Source organism: Pristis pectinata, chromosome X (genome assembly GCF_009764475.1).
Source record: "Pristis pectinata isolate sPriPec2 chromosome X, sPriPec2.1.pri, whole genome shotgun sequence".
NCBI lineage: Eukaryota > Metazoa > Chordata > Chondrichthyes > Rhinopristiformes > Pristidae > Pristis > Pristis pectinata.
The window spans coordinates 9,675,216-9,689,804 of NC_067450.1; the positions used below are offsets into that span (position 1 = coordinate 9,675,216).

The following is a 14,589-nucleotide window of genomic DNA, read 5'->3' on the forward strand; positions in this document are numbered from 1 at the left end:
TTATGACAGAAGGTAGGAGAAAGGAGGAGAAATGCACACAGAGGAAAAAAGGGCAAGTTTTGGGGTGGGAGGAGGGTGCTGGTGGTTATAAAGAGAGCATTAATAGAAGTTAAGCAAGAGCATCAGCAGAGGCTATGTATGAAGAAAGATTTTTAGCACACAAATGCCAATTGGGCAATGTTGGGGAAATTGGAAGAAGGGGTGTGGGTTATCTTTGTTAATCAGGATGCTCCTGGAATTGTGAGTAGTTTAGGCAAAGCAGAGTGTAGTCCCACTAAATCTGGACAATACTTAAATTGGCACAGCAAACAAAATGACCTTGTCTGTGACTGAGGTGTCAGTAGAGTGGCTACATTGGATGACAAGGTCAAGAGAATGGCTGTGAATCTTAGTTGGAGAGTTTATAAGGAGGAAGATCATTTTCGTAAAAAAAAAGAGCCAGTGAAGACGGGGCTAAGGAAAATAGATTGAAATTGCCAGAAGTGAGGAATGACTCAAGACCAGGATTGAGGAAGAGTAGACATGAGAGACTGCAGATACTGGAATCTGGAGCAACACACACAAAATGCTGGAGGAACTCAGCAGGTCAGGCAGCATCTGTGGAGGGAAATGAACTTCAATTCCACATCCCACTCGCATACTGACCTGTCTGTCCACGGCCCCCTCCACTGCCACGTTGAGGCCAGACACAGATTAGAGGAACAACACCTCATATTCCACCTTGGGAGTCTCCAACCTGACAACATCAACATCGATTTCTCTAACTCATCGGCAACCACTCCCCTCTGTTTTCCCTCCTCCCCCCCCCCTTTGTTTTCCCTCATTCCTGTGGCTCCCTCGCCCCTTTCTCTGTCCTCTTCCCCCACCCTCACGACCTGCCGACCTCCTTCCCTTTATTCCATGGTCTACTATCCTCTCCTATCAGATTCTTTCTTCAGCCCTTTGCCGCTTCCACCTATCACCTCCCAGCTTCTCACATCACTCCCTTTCATCCCCCCTCCCCGTCTTACCTGAACTTGTCTATGACCTGCCAGCTTGTGTTCCTCCCCCTCCCTCTACCTTCTTATTCTGGCTTCTGCCTTCTTCCTTTCCAGTCCTGATGAAGGGTCTCGACCTGAAACATCGACTGTTCATTTCCCTCCATAGATGCTGCCTGACCTGCTGAGTTCCTCCAGCATTTTGTGTGTGTTACTTGAGGAAGAGTAGGATCTCTTGGTTAGAAATGCAGGGCTTTTGAAGGGAGATGTATTGAAAGGAGAAGCAGGATGGAACAATATGTTCCAATGAGAAGAAAAGACCACATCTGATCCCATAGCCTTTGATAATGGGTGATGTCACCACTGCAGTCCTTGGGCTCAAAAGGTTGGTTCAAAGTATACCTAGTCAGGGAACTTGGGGGCAACATAGAACAGTACAGCACAATACAGGCCCTTCAGCCCACAATGTTGTGCCAACCTTTAGACCTCGCCTAAGTCTATCTAACCCCTTCCTCCCACATATCCCTCTGTTTTAAATTCCTCCAAATGCCTATCTAGTAATCTCTTGAATTTGACCAATGTACCTGCCTCCACCACCGCCCCAGGCAGCGCATTCCATGCCCCAGCCAATCTCTGGGTAAAAAACCTTCCTCTGATATCTCCCTTGAACTTCCCACCCATTACTTTAAAGCCATGCCCTCTTGTATTGAGCACTCACTCTTGCATACAACCTCCCTCTCTCCCACACATTTTTACAGTGGTGCAGAGGGATGGGCTGGGTCATTGGGACCCACTTGGGCGAAAGTGGGATTTGTACAAGTGGGACGGGTTGCACCTTAACCAGAGTGGGACCAACATCCTTGCTGGGAGGCTTCCCAATGCTGTTAGGAAGTTTAAACTGAGTTGGCAGGGAAAAGGGTCTCAGAGTAGTTGTTCAGCTGGGGAGGTAAGTCACCTGGAGGAAAAGTAGGAAGTCCAGTTAGCAGAACAAGCAAGTAAGTGAACATTAAGGGATTTCAAAACTAACTTGCATCTATTTTAATGCAAGGAGTACAAGTAGTAAAGCAGATGAACTCAAAGCTTTAATCAACATGTGGGACCCTGACATCATTGCCAACACTGAGACATGGTTGAAGGACAGGCAGGGCTGGCAACTCAACATCCCAGGGTGTAGAATTCTCAGGTGAGATGGAGGTGGGGGGTGGAAGGGGAGGGGTATCGCACTGTTAGATTGCATTACTTCAGGGAGGGAGGATATCCCAGAAGACTGCTCAAACAATGCACAATGGGCAAAGATTAGAAATAAAAATGGTGTTGTTACTTTGCTGGGGTGTATTACAGACCTCCCAACAGTCAACAGGAGACAGATATCTAGGCAGATATCAGACATGCAAAATAGGGTAATCCCACTGGGGAATTCAAATCTCCCAACAGTTTTACTGGGATTGCTATAGCGTTAAAAGATCAGAAAGGGCAGAACCCCTGAGGTGCCTCCAGGAGAGCTCCCCGACGCAGTGTGTAGACAGACCCACAAGGGAAGGAGCACTACTGGACCCTATCCCGAGCAACGTAGCTGGTCAAGCAGAGGGAGTATCAGTGGGGGAACATTTGGAGTGACCACAACTCTACAAAATATATAGAGTGGTTATGGGAAAAGAATAGGGATGGACCAGTAATTAGGGTCTTAAATTGGAGTAAAACCAATGTCATTAATGGAGCACCTGGTGTGTCACTAATTTTATGTAAACATAAGAGGCATGATGTTGATATGATTATTCATTACAGTTATGAACTGTATAGGCCTTCATCATGACTGGATGGGTAAATTGGAGGGTGATGTGAAGGGTGACAGATGAGTATTGACCTGCTGCAGTGTCCAGGGGCTGGCTAAGCAGTGATCCAAGAGAGAGAAGCAAAAGGTAGAATGTCTGTGAGTGCCAACTGGGAATGGGAGAAAAGGGAAATAAAAAGCGAAGGACATGGGTCAAGAGATCAACAGCTAAAAATACACACTCAAAGAATGCAGGCTGATGTAATTGAACAATGACTTCTATTGATTCTTTTTGTTTTATTTCATCTTCAAGCCAAATGCTGGTGCTGCCTCCATTCCAGGGTGAAGGACATGGTGCACAACTGATGGAGACAGTCCAGAGGTTTTACACAACAAAGCCATCCATATTGGATATCACTGGTTAGTCTCTTCACTGGGACACGTTCAGCAGCTATTTTTGAGAGAACAATATGAATCACGCAAAGTGATTGGTAAAAGTTGGAATGGAAAGCAATTAGCAAATGTTTGCCAAGAGAACTTGCTGTCCAGAAGCAGCTCTTAGAATCTGTACATCCTTCCTCTTCAGCTGTCAGATATCCTCGTGACCAAGGAGGTGTAGTTTGGTAGGGCAGGCGGTTTAAATCTGTTTTTTCCTTAGTCCACTTGCTGTTAGTGTCGATCTGCAACTGTGCTGTGATTGACCTGCTGTTTTTCTTTAACATTAGAAACCAGAGAGGGCAAATCCAACCTGCATTCCATGTCCTATGTAACACGTCAATTTTCCAGCCTTAATGTGCGTTAACTGATAGAAAAGATTACCACAGAGTAAAACCAATACTGAAATAGCCATGGCATCTTCAAGCGAAGTGGACTTTTGAAAATCTAAATATGGGTGTTGCCAGCAAGGCAATCTTTTTTTAACCAAAATAAAAATCTGCAGGTGCTAGAAATCCGAAACACTGGGGGTACTCAGCAGATCAGGCAGCATATGCGAAGAGTTAATGATCTTTACTACCTACCATTAAGTGCCCTTGAGAAGGTGGTGGTGAACTGCTGCCTTGAACCCCTACTGTCTTTGAGGTGAAGATGCTATGTGTGCTTGGGAATTGCAGGATGTAGATTCAACAAGAGTGAAGGAATAGTGATATATTTCCAAGTCAGGATGGTGTGTGACTTGGAAGGGAGTTTGGAGATGGTAGCTTTCCTATGTGTTGACCCAGACCCAGATGTTTTATCAAAATATGCATTCAACCCAACTGTGCTCTATTTGGGAGATGCTGTCTGAATAGCCTAGATGACTAACTGTAGTGCAGTGTGCAAATGATACGTACTGCAGGCACGTGCGGAAGCTGGTGGAGGGAATGAATGTTTAGGGTGGTAGACAGGTGCCAATCAAACGAGCTGCTTTGCCCTGGACGTTGTTGAGCTTCCTGAGTTTTGGAGCTGCTCTCATTCATGCTCCTGACTTGTGTTTTGTAGTTGATAGAAAGGCTTTGGGAAGTTGGGAAAAGAGATACTTGCCACAGAATATCCAGACTGTGATTTGCTCTAGCAGTCATAGCATTTATGTGGCTGGTGCAGTTAAACTTCTGGTCAGTGGTGAGACCCAGGATATTGATGGTGGGCTGTTTAGTGATAATGTCACTAGGAGATGGATGTTTCTTGCTACTTATATAATGAAGCAGTCTCTACTAATGAGGAAGTCCAAATAAAGCTGAATGCTGCAATCTCAGTTTACCCATGTAACAGAAAGTATTGTATAGAAGTTCAGCATTTTTTCTTTTTAAATGAAGACATAATCCTCAGCAAGTGATTTCATGATGGATTGCTTGATTTGGCACAGGCATAGTGGGCTGAATGGCCTGTTCCTGTCCTGTACTGTTCTATAAATGGCTTTTCCATGCTTTCAGATTATTTATGTTTGCAGTAATTTGTGTCCCAAATCATATGCTGTTTTAAAGGGTGTTTAATTTGGAATTTCAGCTGAAGAACCATCTGAGGACTTTGTGAAATTACGAGACTTTGTTCTTGCCAAACTTTGCCAGGAGCTCCATGCCTTTTCACCTGAAAAACTCAGGAAAGGATTCAGTGCAGAAATGGTAGAAGAGGCCAGAAGAACCTGGAAAATAAATAAGGTACTTGTGATTTACTCACCATGATGTTGGACTTCAAATTGCATCAGATTTGCTGAATCATACACACTCATTATCTCTACACCCTCTGGTGAACACTGTTTGGGACCTTGGCAACTTGCCTCTTTTTGCTGGCAGTAGAGTCCTATTAAGTTTGCCAGTCTTGGCACAGTTTGTAATGCATGTGCACCCACAACACAAATGACTATCTAAATCAAAAGTATCCATGATTCTAACTTTGGCAGCATGTATGTGTGAAATAGAAAGTTCACATGAGTAATAGGGCATGTTTGACAGAACAGTGTAGATGGGGTTTCATTTTTCGCTTGACAGCAAGGTGTAGGAGGATTCTAGATTGATTCCTGAGGAAATTATAAACAGTTCATTTCTATGTCTTTGCGTGAAATAGCAGGAACGTACAGAATGAAATGAGTCAAATTTAGTTAATTTAATAGATGGAAATGCGTGGGTTTTATGCTTTTAGAATTGTGCTCTCTGGTTTGTATTGCCTCTTGTTCTTCGACTGAAATATAGTGCTTCAGCATTACAGTTCATCTACTATAGTTTCTCCCATTCCATCAGTCTACCTATATCTCCTTGAAGTCTATTACTATCCTCCTCACAGTTCACTATGCCTCCAAGTTTTCTGTGTTGTTTGTAGATTTGGAAATTGTGCTGTATATTCCCAAGTCCAAATTATTAACAAATACTAAGAAAAGCAGTGGTTCTAGTACTGATTCATGGGACACACCACTACACACTTCCCTCCAGTATAAACTAATTATTTAATCCACCTCTTTTTTTTTCCCTGTTACTTGGCCGTTTACCTACTGCTGTTGCCCTTTTTGTTGCATAAGCTTTAAAGCTGATAACAGGCCTTTTATCAATACGCCCCAATCATCTTTTTTGGGAACCCATATATACTACATTAACTACGTGTCTCTTATTGATTCTTTGCCGCCTCTTTCAAAAAAAAATAAAAGCTCTACCAAGTTAGTTTTTAAAAAAATTGCACTTGACAAGCCCATGCCAGCTTTTCCTAATCAGTCAACACCTTATCCAAGTGACTGCTAATTGTGTTCCTGATTACCATTCCCCCATTGGTTAAGTTTAAACTGACTGGCCTTTAATTATTGAGTTTATCATTGCATTTTGAACAGACCTGTAACATTTCTAATTCTCCAGTCCATGGGCACCATACCATATCTACAGATGTCTGAAAGATTATGGCCAATACCTCTGCAATTTCTATCCTTCCTTCAACCTAGGATGTATCCCACCTGGACTGGTTGATCTATTCAGTTTTAAGTGCAGCTAGCCTTTCTACTCCCTGTTTTTTTTTCTGTTTTTAACTTATTCAGTATCTCTCATGTATCTCACTATGCTGACACTCCAGAAGAATAATCTTTCCTGATAAAGTCCTAGCAAAGTACTCATTTATTACCTTTCCCATGTTCTCTCCATCCATGATTGTGTTCCCAGATCAGCCCCATCTTTCCTCTTAGTTTTACTGTTCCATTTACTGTTATTTTCCCTTTTGTGTTTATTGCCAGTTATCTTTCTCTCACTCGTTGCCTCTCTTGTTTCCTTGATTTTTGCTTCCCCTTGGAACGTTCTATAATTATCCTGGCTCTCACTTGGTGTTATTGATCTGGCATCTGTCACAAGTCCTTTTTCTTCTTATTTATGTCTCCTGACTTTAATTGCCTTGTCTTTCTCCTTTGTGGGAATGTACCTAGATTGTTGCTGAAATGTCACCACACATTGTGGCTAAATACACTGACTGTCCTCCAATCTCATTTAATACGCCTTGTGTGTCTATGTATGAACACTAACCCTGTCTTAGACCTTGTACTCTCCCTTAGTCTGGTCCTATCAAAAACCATTCTATTTTCTTGTTCTTGTGTGATCTATCTTTCCCAATCCTCTCTTCCCTGCTTCCCGAAATGGTTGATGGTTCTGCACTGATTGCTGTGGTACCCCAATAGTAACAGCCTACCAACATGAAAATGACCAATTTATCATTGTTTTCATTCTTTTAACCAGTCCTCTATCCATGCCACTATATTGCCCCAAACCTCATTTTGTACAACCTTGTATGGGATGCTTCACCAATTATCTTTTGGAAATCCAAATCGACTGTATCCATTTATTTTCTTCATGTACTAATTACATCCTCAGCTTTGTCAAACATCCTTTTCATAAAACCATCTTGTCTCTAACTACCACCACTTTCTTAGGCAGTCCCTCTGGATCAAGGATGACTTGCTTCCAGCCAAGTTCTGAGTTCTGAGGTGACTGATGAGGTCAGTATTGGAACCACTGGTGAGGCAAGAGGTGACGGATGGATGGCTTCTGAAGTGTCCGCTCCTCCCATCTTGTACGCTGGGCTTTGTGCTCTCGATTCATGGACAGGAGATTTTGTTTTAATACCATCCTGAATACTTTTTCACTTTGAGCAATCGTGGGCCAGAGATTCTTAAGAGCAATGGGCATGTTGCATTTTTCTTTAAGGAGGCTTTGAGTACATCCTTGAATCTTTTTCTCTCCCTGCCTGGTATTCTCCTCTTGTGACAGGGCGCGGGATAGATTATCTGCTTTGGGAGTCTGGTGCTGGGCATGAGAACCGATGGAGCCAACTGAATATAAGTAGGACCTCAATGCTGGGGATGTCAGCTTGGGTGAGGATGCTGACATTGGTTCACTTATCCATCCAGTGAATTTGGAGGACTTTGCAGTTACAGCATTAGTGGTATTTACCCAATACCTTGAGGTGCCTGCTGTAGTTGGTCCAGGTATTTGTAGAATGTAGGAGGGCAGCGATCATGCTGCCCAGTAGACCATGAGTTTGTGTCAGGTCTGAGGTCTGTCTTGATATCCAATCACCTTTGTCCTCAATCGACCAAAGGCTGTGGTGCATTGAAGGTGATGGTGAATTTCATCATTGATGTCTGCCTAAGCCGCAAGATGGCTCCCAAGTTATGGGAAGTGGTCCACGTTTTGCAAGGTTTTGCCAGGAACATTTGTTGGTGGTACAGCAGAGACTGGTTGATAGATGACCTTGGTTTCATGAGCTTTGAGCGCAAGGCCCAGCCTCTCGTGTGCTTCACTGAATGAGTCAATGATGCTTTGAGCTTTCCCTATGAGCATGCAGCATACTGCAGCGTGACTACTGAGGTATGGGTGATCTTGGTTCTGGAATGCAGAAACCATAGATTGGACGGCTTCCTATTAGATCTGAAGATTAGCTCCATTACTGCTGGAAGTTTGGAGGTTAAATGCAATACTGCGGTGAGAAAGATTGAGAAAAGCATTGGGGCAATGAGGCAATCTTGTTTGACACCAGTCTTCACTGAGATTGGTTCTGCTGTAGACCTATTGGTTAGGATCATGGCTTGCATGCCATCATAGAGCATATGTAAAATGGAGGCATAATTTCTGTGGGCAGCCAAATTTGAGGAGAGCTCTCCATGGTCCTTCCTGGTTGATGGAGTCAAAGGCTTTAGTGGAAAGGCCACATAGTGCGGCTGGTGCTGCTCCCTGAATTTCTCTTGGAGTTGTCGCACAGTGAAGATCATGTCCACTGTGCCTTGGGTTAGATGGAATTCACACTGTGATTTAGGGAGTAGTTCTTTCAGTCACTTGGAGGAGGTGGTTGAGGAGGAACCTGGCAATGATTTTTTTCCCTGTGGCAGACAGCAAGGAGACCACTCTGTAGTTACCACAGTCAGACCTGTCTCCTTTCTTGAAAGTGGTCATGATTACAGCATCTGTGAGGTCCCGGTTATATCTTTCCCGTCCCAATCGAGGGCAAGGAAATTGTGGATCTGTGACTCAAGCCCTTCACTACTGAGTTTTAGAACATTACTGCAAGAGGATCAGGATACTCCCTTTTCCTGAGGCCTTGTAATTTTTCATTGGGATAGTGACTTTTTGTTGATCAAGAGTGGCAGCAAGGCTGTACTGAATTGGTTTCTGTGAGATAGAATCAAAGACAGAGATGTGGTTGAGGAGGTCTTCAGAGTGTTGCTTCTAGCAGGTACTAACAGGCCCTCTGTCCCTAATAACTTCACCTTCATCCTTGGCTCTCAGTAGGATGGAGCCTTGGGTGTTGGGACTGTAGATGGCCTTGACAACATTGAAGAACCTGTGCATGTCATGGTTGTCCTCGAATTACTGGGAGTCCTGTGCTTTTTCTATCCAGTATCTGACCTTCGGGTCACCAGGTTTCTGCTGGACCTCTACCTTCAAGAATCCATAGAACTGTTTCTTTTCCCTTGAGCTTCCAATCCAGGAACATCTTGTGTTTGCAGTTAATTATCTCCTCAATCTCTCAGACATTTTCATCAAACCAGTCCTCGTTCTTCTCGATAGTGAGGCCAAGAGTCTCTTCACAGATGCCAATTATGGTGGACTTTGGGGCAGTTCTGCATTCTGCACTGGGCATTCTGCAGCTCCTGTTGGCCAGGAGTCAACAGGTTGCCTCTGAGGTGCTGGTGAAGAAGAGCTGCTTTTGTGGGGTCCTTGAGAATTTTGACATTGATCTTCTTGCAGCATTGTTTCTAATGGCACTGATGTTTTGGAGCGGGGTTGATGAAAAACTTACTTGCAGCAGCTTCACAGGCACATAGCATCTAGTAATCATAACATGGGCATACAAGCAGTCAAGTTTAAGACTAGTGCAGGGCCATTGTAAACTCAGTGCACGCAATTACTGGACCACTTCTTGGAGATGGACACAGAGACCTGGCAGGAACCCAATTCATTTCTATTTCCTTATCACCCAAATTTTTCACGTTCCTTTTGTTCTATCCCTGCAATTGCACAGTCTTTTATACTGTGTGCCAGAATTTTCCACCTCCATGTTCTTTTCATAGGACGATCTTCACTGTTACCACAGAAGGGTTTTTAAAAACACAACTTCCCAAGGAAATAAAATTGTCCAACGGTTGTCCACTTCATCAACTTGTCCTGCAAACTGTCCCCCAGTTCCTCTTTCTTAAAAAAATAATGTGACTGTGTTAATAAATCAATAAACTGGAGTCTGTAGGAAATTGGAGCTGCAGTTTGTTAATATTTTAAAAACTTTTCAGCATCACTCAAGAAGAGTATATGAGATTCTACGGCTGCGAGTGACCAACATGAGTGATCCAGTGCAAAGCAGCGAATACCGGTTGGATGTGAAACGCAGGCTTGCCATTCCTTTTAAGGTATTTAAGACAATGTTCCTCTTGTCTGGATTAATGTCAGGAGAGAGCAGAAGTGGAAAGGGTGGTGTGGTGGTAGTGTGAGGATGGGGTAAGGCAGGTTTAAGCACCCACACACACTTAAATAATACAGGATAACAATGAAAGATTGCCTTTGCTTGCTTCCAGTGCTGCTGTGGCATTGATACCGTCACCCCATTGTTTAGTTGCTTTGAGAATACTTTATTTGGACAAATATAATCGGCAGCCCATTTTAACTTCCTCATCAACTTTGGGAACCCAAAGTTCCCCTCCAAGTCAAAATTAGAAACATATCACCGGTCCTTCATCGTCACTGGGTCTAAATCCTGGAACTCCCTCCCCAACAGCGCTGTGGGAGTACCTCACCAGAAGGGCTGCAGTGGTTCCAGAAGACAGCTCACCCCCACCTTCTCGAGGGTAATTGGGGATGAGCAATAAATGCTGGCTTCTATCTGTGATTTCAAAAAAATCACTATTGGGAATGGGGATGATCAGCCTGAAGCTGTGGAACAACTCCTCAGTTTTTTTCTTGCTCCCCACATGAGTGGTCTGACTTTGCGTAGAAAATTGGAGTTCAGATTTGATGTTATCTCTTGTTTCCTTCCAATTTTCTAATATATCCTTTAAAATTAATTGCAATTAGTTGTTATTTTATGCTCTAGGCTGGGTTGGGTGGCACTTTTCCTTCCCAGATGGATAGGTTTGACTTTTGGACTTCATGATCCAATTATCCCCCTTATGGTAATGATTTTACTCAATGACAGGGGATCTGAATTCACAATGTCTGTGTTGCTGGTCCAGTACCATAACCAGTTAATTACGGTACCCATTTATTACTCATTTCACAGGTCTAGAAATTGATTGGTTTGTTCCTTTTCAGAATGAGAATCAGGTTTATTATCACTGACTTGTATGACGTGAAATTTGTTATTTGTGGCAGCAGTACAGTGCAAAGACATTAAAATTACTATGAGTTAGAAAATAAATAGTACAAAAAAAAGAATAACGAGGTAATGTTCATGGACCGTTCAGAAATGTGATGGCGGAGGGGAAGAAGCTGTTCCTGAATTGTTGAGTGTGGGTCTTCAGGCTCCTGTACCTCCGCCCCCGTCCCCACCCCCGATGGCAGTAATGAGAAGAGAGCCTCCATACCAGGCTGTGATGCAATCAGTCAGAATGCTCTCCACTGTACATCTATAGAAATGTATAAGGGTCTTTGGTGACATACCAAATCTCCTCAAACTCCTGACGAAGCAGAGCTGCTGGCGTGCCTTCTTCATGATTGCATCAATGTGTTGGGCCTAGGGCAGATTCTCTGAGATGTTGACACACAGCAACTTGAAGCTGCTCACCCTCTCCACCACTGACCCCTCAATGAAAATGGGTGCATATTCTCCTGACTTCCCCTTCCTGAAGTCCACAATCAATTCCTTGGTCTTGCTGACATTGAGTGCAAGGTTGGTTGTTGTAGCGACACCACTCAACCAGCTGATCTATCTCACTCCTGTACGCCGCCTTGTCGCCATAGAACAGTACAGCACAGGAACAGGACCTTCAGCCCATGATGTCTGTGCTGACCGTGCCAATTTTAACTAATCCTATCTGCCTGCACATGGCCTATATCCCTCCATTCCCTACCCGTTCATGTGCCTGTTTAGTTGCCTCTTAAACATCCATTATCATATCTGCTTCCACCACTTCCCCTGGCAGCCCATATCCAGGCACTACCACTGTTTTCAAAAAAAAACTGCCCTTGTAAATCTCCTTTTAAACTTTCCCCCTCTCACCTTAAAGCTATGTCCTCTAGTATTTGACATTTCCACCCTGGGGAAAAAGACTCTATCTACCCTGTCTATGCCTCTCATAATTTTACATACTTTATATACACGTTTTATAAAGTCGTCCCTCGGCCTCCAACACTCCAGAGAAAATAATCCAAGTTTGTCCAACCTCTCCTTGTAGCAAATACTTTCCAATCCAGGCAACATCCTGGTGAACCTCTTCTGCACCCTCTCCAAAGCCTCCACATCCTTCCTGTAATGTGGTGACCAGCATAGGATACAGTACTCCAAATATGACCTGTCATTGTAAAATTCCTTCTGAAATAAAGATTTGTATGATTGTCACCCATTCATCCATTTCTGCCAACCCAGTTATCTCCTCTGACATTGCTGTTACAGTGTGGAGTTTTTCTTGCAGTCCTATCCCAGCCAAAAGTGCACTGACACTCTTACCCTCAGTCCCATTACTCCCCACTCTGACCTTTTCTGTGGATGATTCTGTGGACCATATATTAATGATTGGCTGAGGCAAAACATTGTTTGAACAACTATGTAGTATATCCAAAGGAGAGGGAGAAAATTATATCATTTTTTTTGGCTGTCTCCTATTCTGCGACCTTGGTGCAGAGACCTACTTTATAGCTTTGTTATCTTTCTTGTTTCATTTTCTCAGAAAAATAAGAAAGAAGCAAACGCGTCTTTCCCGTTTGATGCCTGAAGATTGGGCTTGCACAACAGGCAGAAATGAGTTTGGAGCCAAGAGCAGGAGTATTTAGAAGAGACCTACCAGAGCACTGTGGAACAGTATCGACGTATCCTGGAGCGCTTGGCACGCATCTGAATTCCTTTGCAATTCTTTACCTTGTTTTCATGCAAGAGTCTAGATTAGTTGACTATGGTTGATAATGTTGCTGCATTGACATCTGTGGTCAAGAGACTCTTGCCAATCACAATCAGTAAGTGGCTTTCCGTTGAAGCTGAAGCACTTGAATCAATGTTAAGCCTTTCTCTGTTACAGTGTATACTTAAAATTATCTGACATCAGTACAAACAATATCTTTTTAAAATGTGTATATAGAAGCACTGTACTATATTTTTAGAAACATATTTACTGTTTTACTTCTGGAATGTCTAGCAGCAATTAATGATTTTGGTGGGAGATGAAGGCCAATGGATTCTCTGAAGATGTTCACTTTAGCAGAGAAAGGCAGTGTCCCATCCACCAGCTATGCTTTTTGGCATTAGATAAAAGCAAAAAAAAAACTTTGTTTGTCTGATTTGATTTATTTTTGGAACTTGAGAGTTCAGCAATCAGTTATGCCTTAGTTTTATATCACTATTTACTTCTGGTTAAAAAAAAAATATACTTTCTTATCCAAGTAAAAAAAATATATATATTAAAGGGTGGTACAGTATTCACAGCGGACATTGTTGGTACAATCACTAATACTGGAATTCTACCACCAGTGAATCATGTGTAAAGTAAAAGTATATGCAGAGTACCTTTAACCTCACCCACTTGGTGAGAATTTGGTATTTGCACTCCATTGGCCTTTTGCCTTTGGACATCAATTCAACCTAGATTGGTGGGATATTGTGTGTCTGCATAGTGGTGTATGGACTGCTGTGTGAAATGAGTTTCAATATTGGGTCTGGTCAGAAGTACATCTGGTGTGATATGTCACATTGTAGCAGTGTTGAAATGGTCCTTTTAATTTTTGGCTGAGAGAGTGTACAGGGAGTTGTACTTTTTCCAACTTGTCTGTATCTGCCTTGGGAGTTTTTGCTGATGTGGCTTGTGTGTATGAAATGTACAGAATTCTATTTCTATCACCAACAGCTCTCACTTTTGATAGAAGAATGTTCATGTAATTAACTTGTAGGGATATCGGCAATATTGCTTCTGTGTTGCTTTGATTATGAAGCTTATTGGCCATTTTTGTTCCGTGATGTCTTATCTGCATGCATGGAGCCAAGCCCTTAAGTGAGACACTATAAAGGTGCTTTTGCAGGGTGTTGTGCATCATCTTGAGGCTTCTGATAAATATAATTGTAAATCACAAATCTTAACTTTGGATTCTGGACTCCATTTGCAGCAGTAATAGTTCCAGCAACATCTGATAAATAAACACATTGATGTGGTTCTAAAATTATCATTTTTATTTTCTCTCATCTTTCAAGAAGACAAGAACCATCCTTTGAACAAACTTTGAAGTTTTTTTTTAACATTGTGTTAAGAATCCTTTAGAAACCTTCTGAGTAAAAGTCATTTTTGCAGAAACTGCATCTGTATGATTGAATTTGATTAAAACTATTCCTGGAAATTGGATTTCAACCTTCTTGCTGTGCTGAACATATGCTGTATATCATTGCTAATGCCCAACTGAAACCCCTACACAAAAAAAAAAATGTGAAATTGACCAAAACTGTGTTAAATATGGACCTGTGGAGTTTGTGCACACATCATGCCATCAATCGTGTGTCGTTCATGTCATTCCTGAAAAGCTTGCAGCTGCTGCACTGACCACTGGGAAATGGTGTCAGACTTTGAATGCTCCCCATGGCAGTCACAAAAACAATTAGTTGGTAAAAAGCTAGCACTGGGGTAAAGGAAAAGTGCAGGGGACACAACAATATGTGAGAGACCACCCCTGTGCAATCCTCGATCCTGATCCACTCCCACGCTGCGAGTTGCCCTCT

General features: G+C 42.8%; 1 protein-coding gene across 1 annotated transcript in view; it reads left to right on the top strand.

The window, feature by feature from the left end:
• Positions 1-14,213, top strand: part of hat1 (histone acetyltransferase 1) — a 32,836-nt gene extending 18,623 nt beyond the window's left edge. The window contains exons 8-11 of the mRNA XM_052009413.1: positions 3,062-3,168; positions 4,732-4,883; positions 9,974-10,090; positions 12,563-14,213. Of these exons, the coding sequence (XP_051865373.1) occupies positions 3,062-3,168; positions 4,732-4,883; positions 9,974-10,090; positions 12,563-12,607 (421 nt within the window). The 3' untranslated portion in view covers positions 12,608-14,213. The remainder of the gene's footprint in view (positions 1-3,061; positions 3,169-4,731; positions 4,884-9,973; positions 10,091-12,562) is intronic.
• The last annotated feature ends 376 nt before the right edge of the window (positions 14,214-14,589 follow it).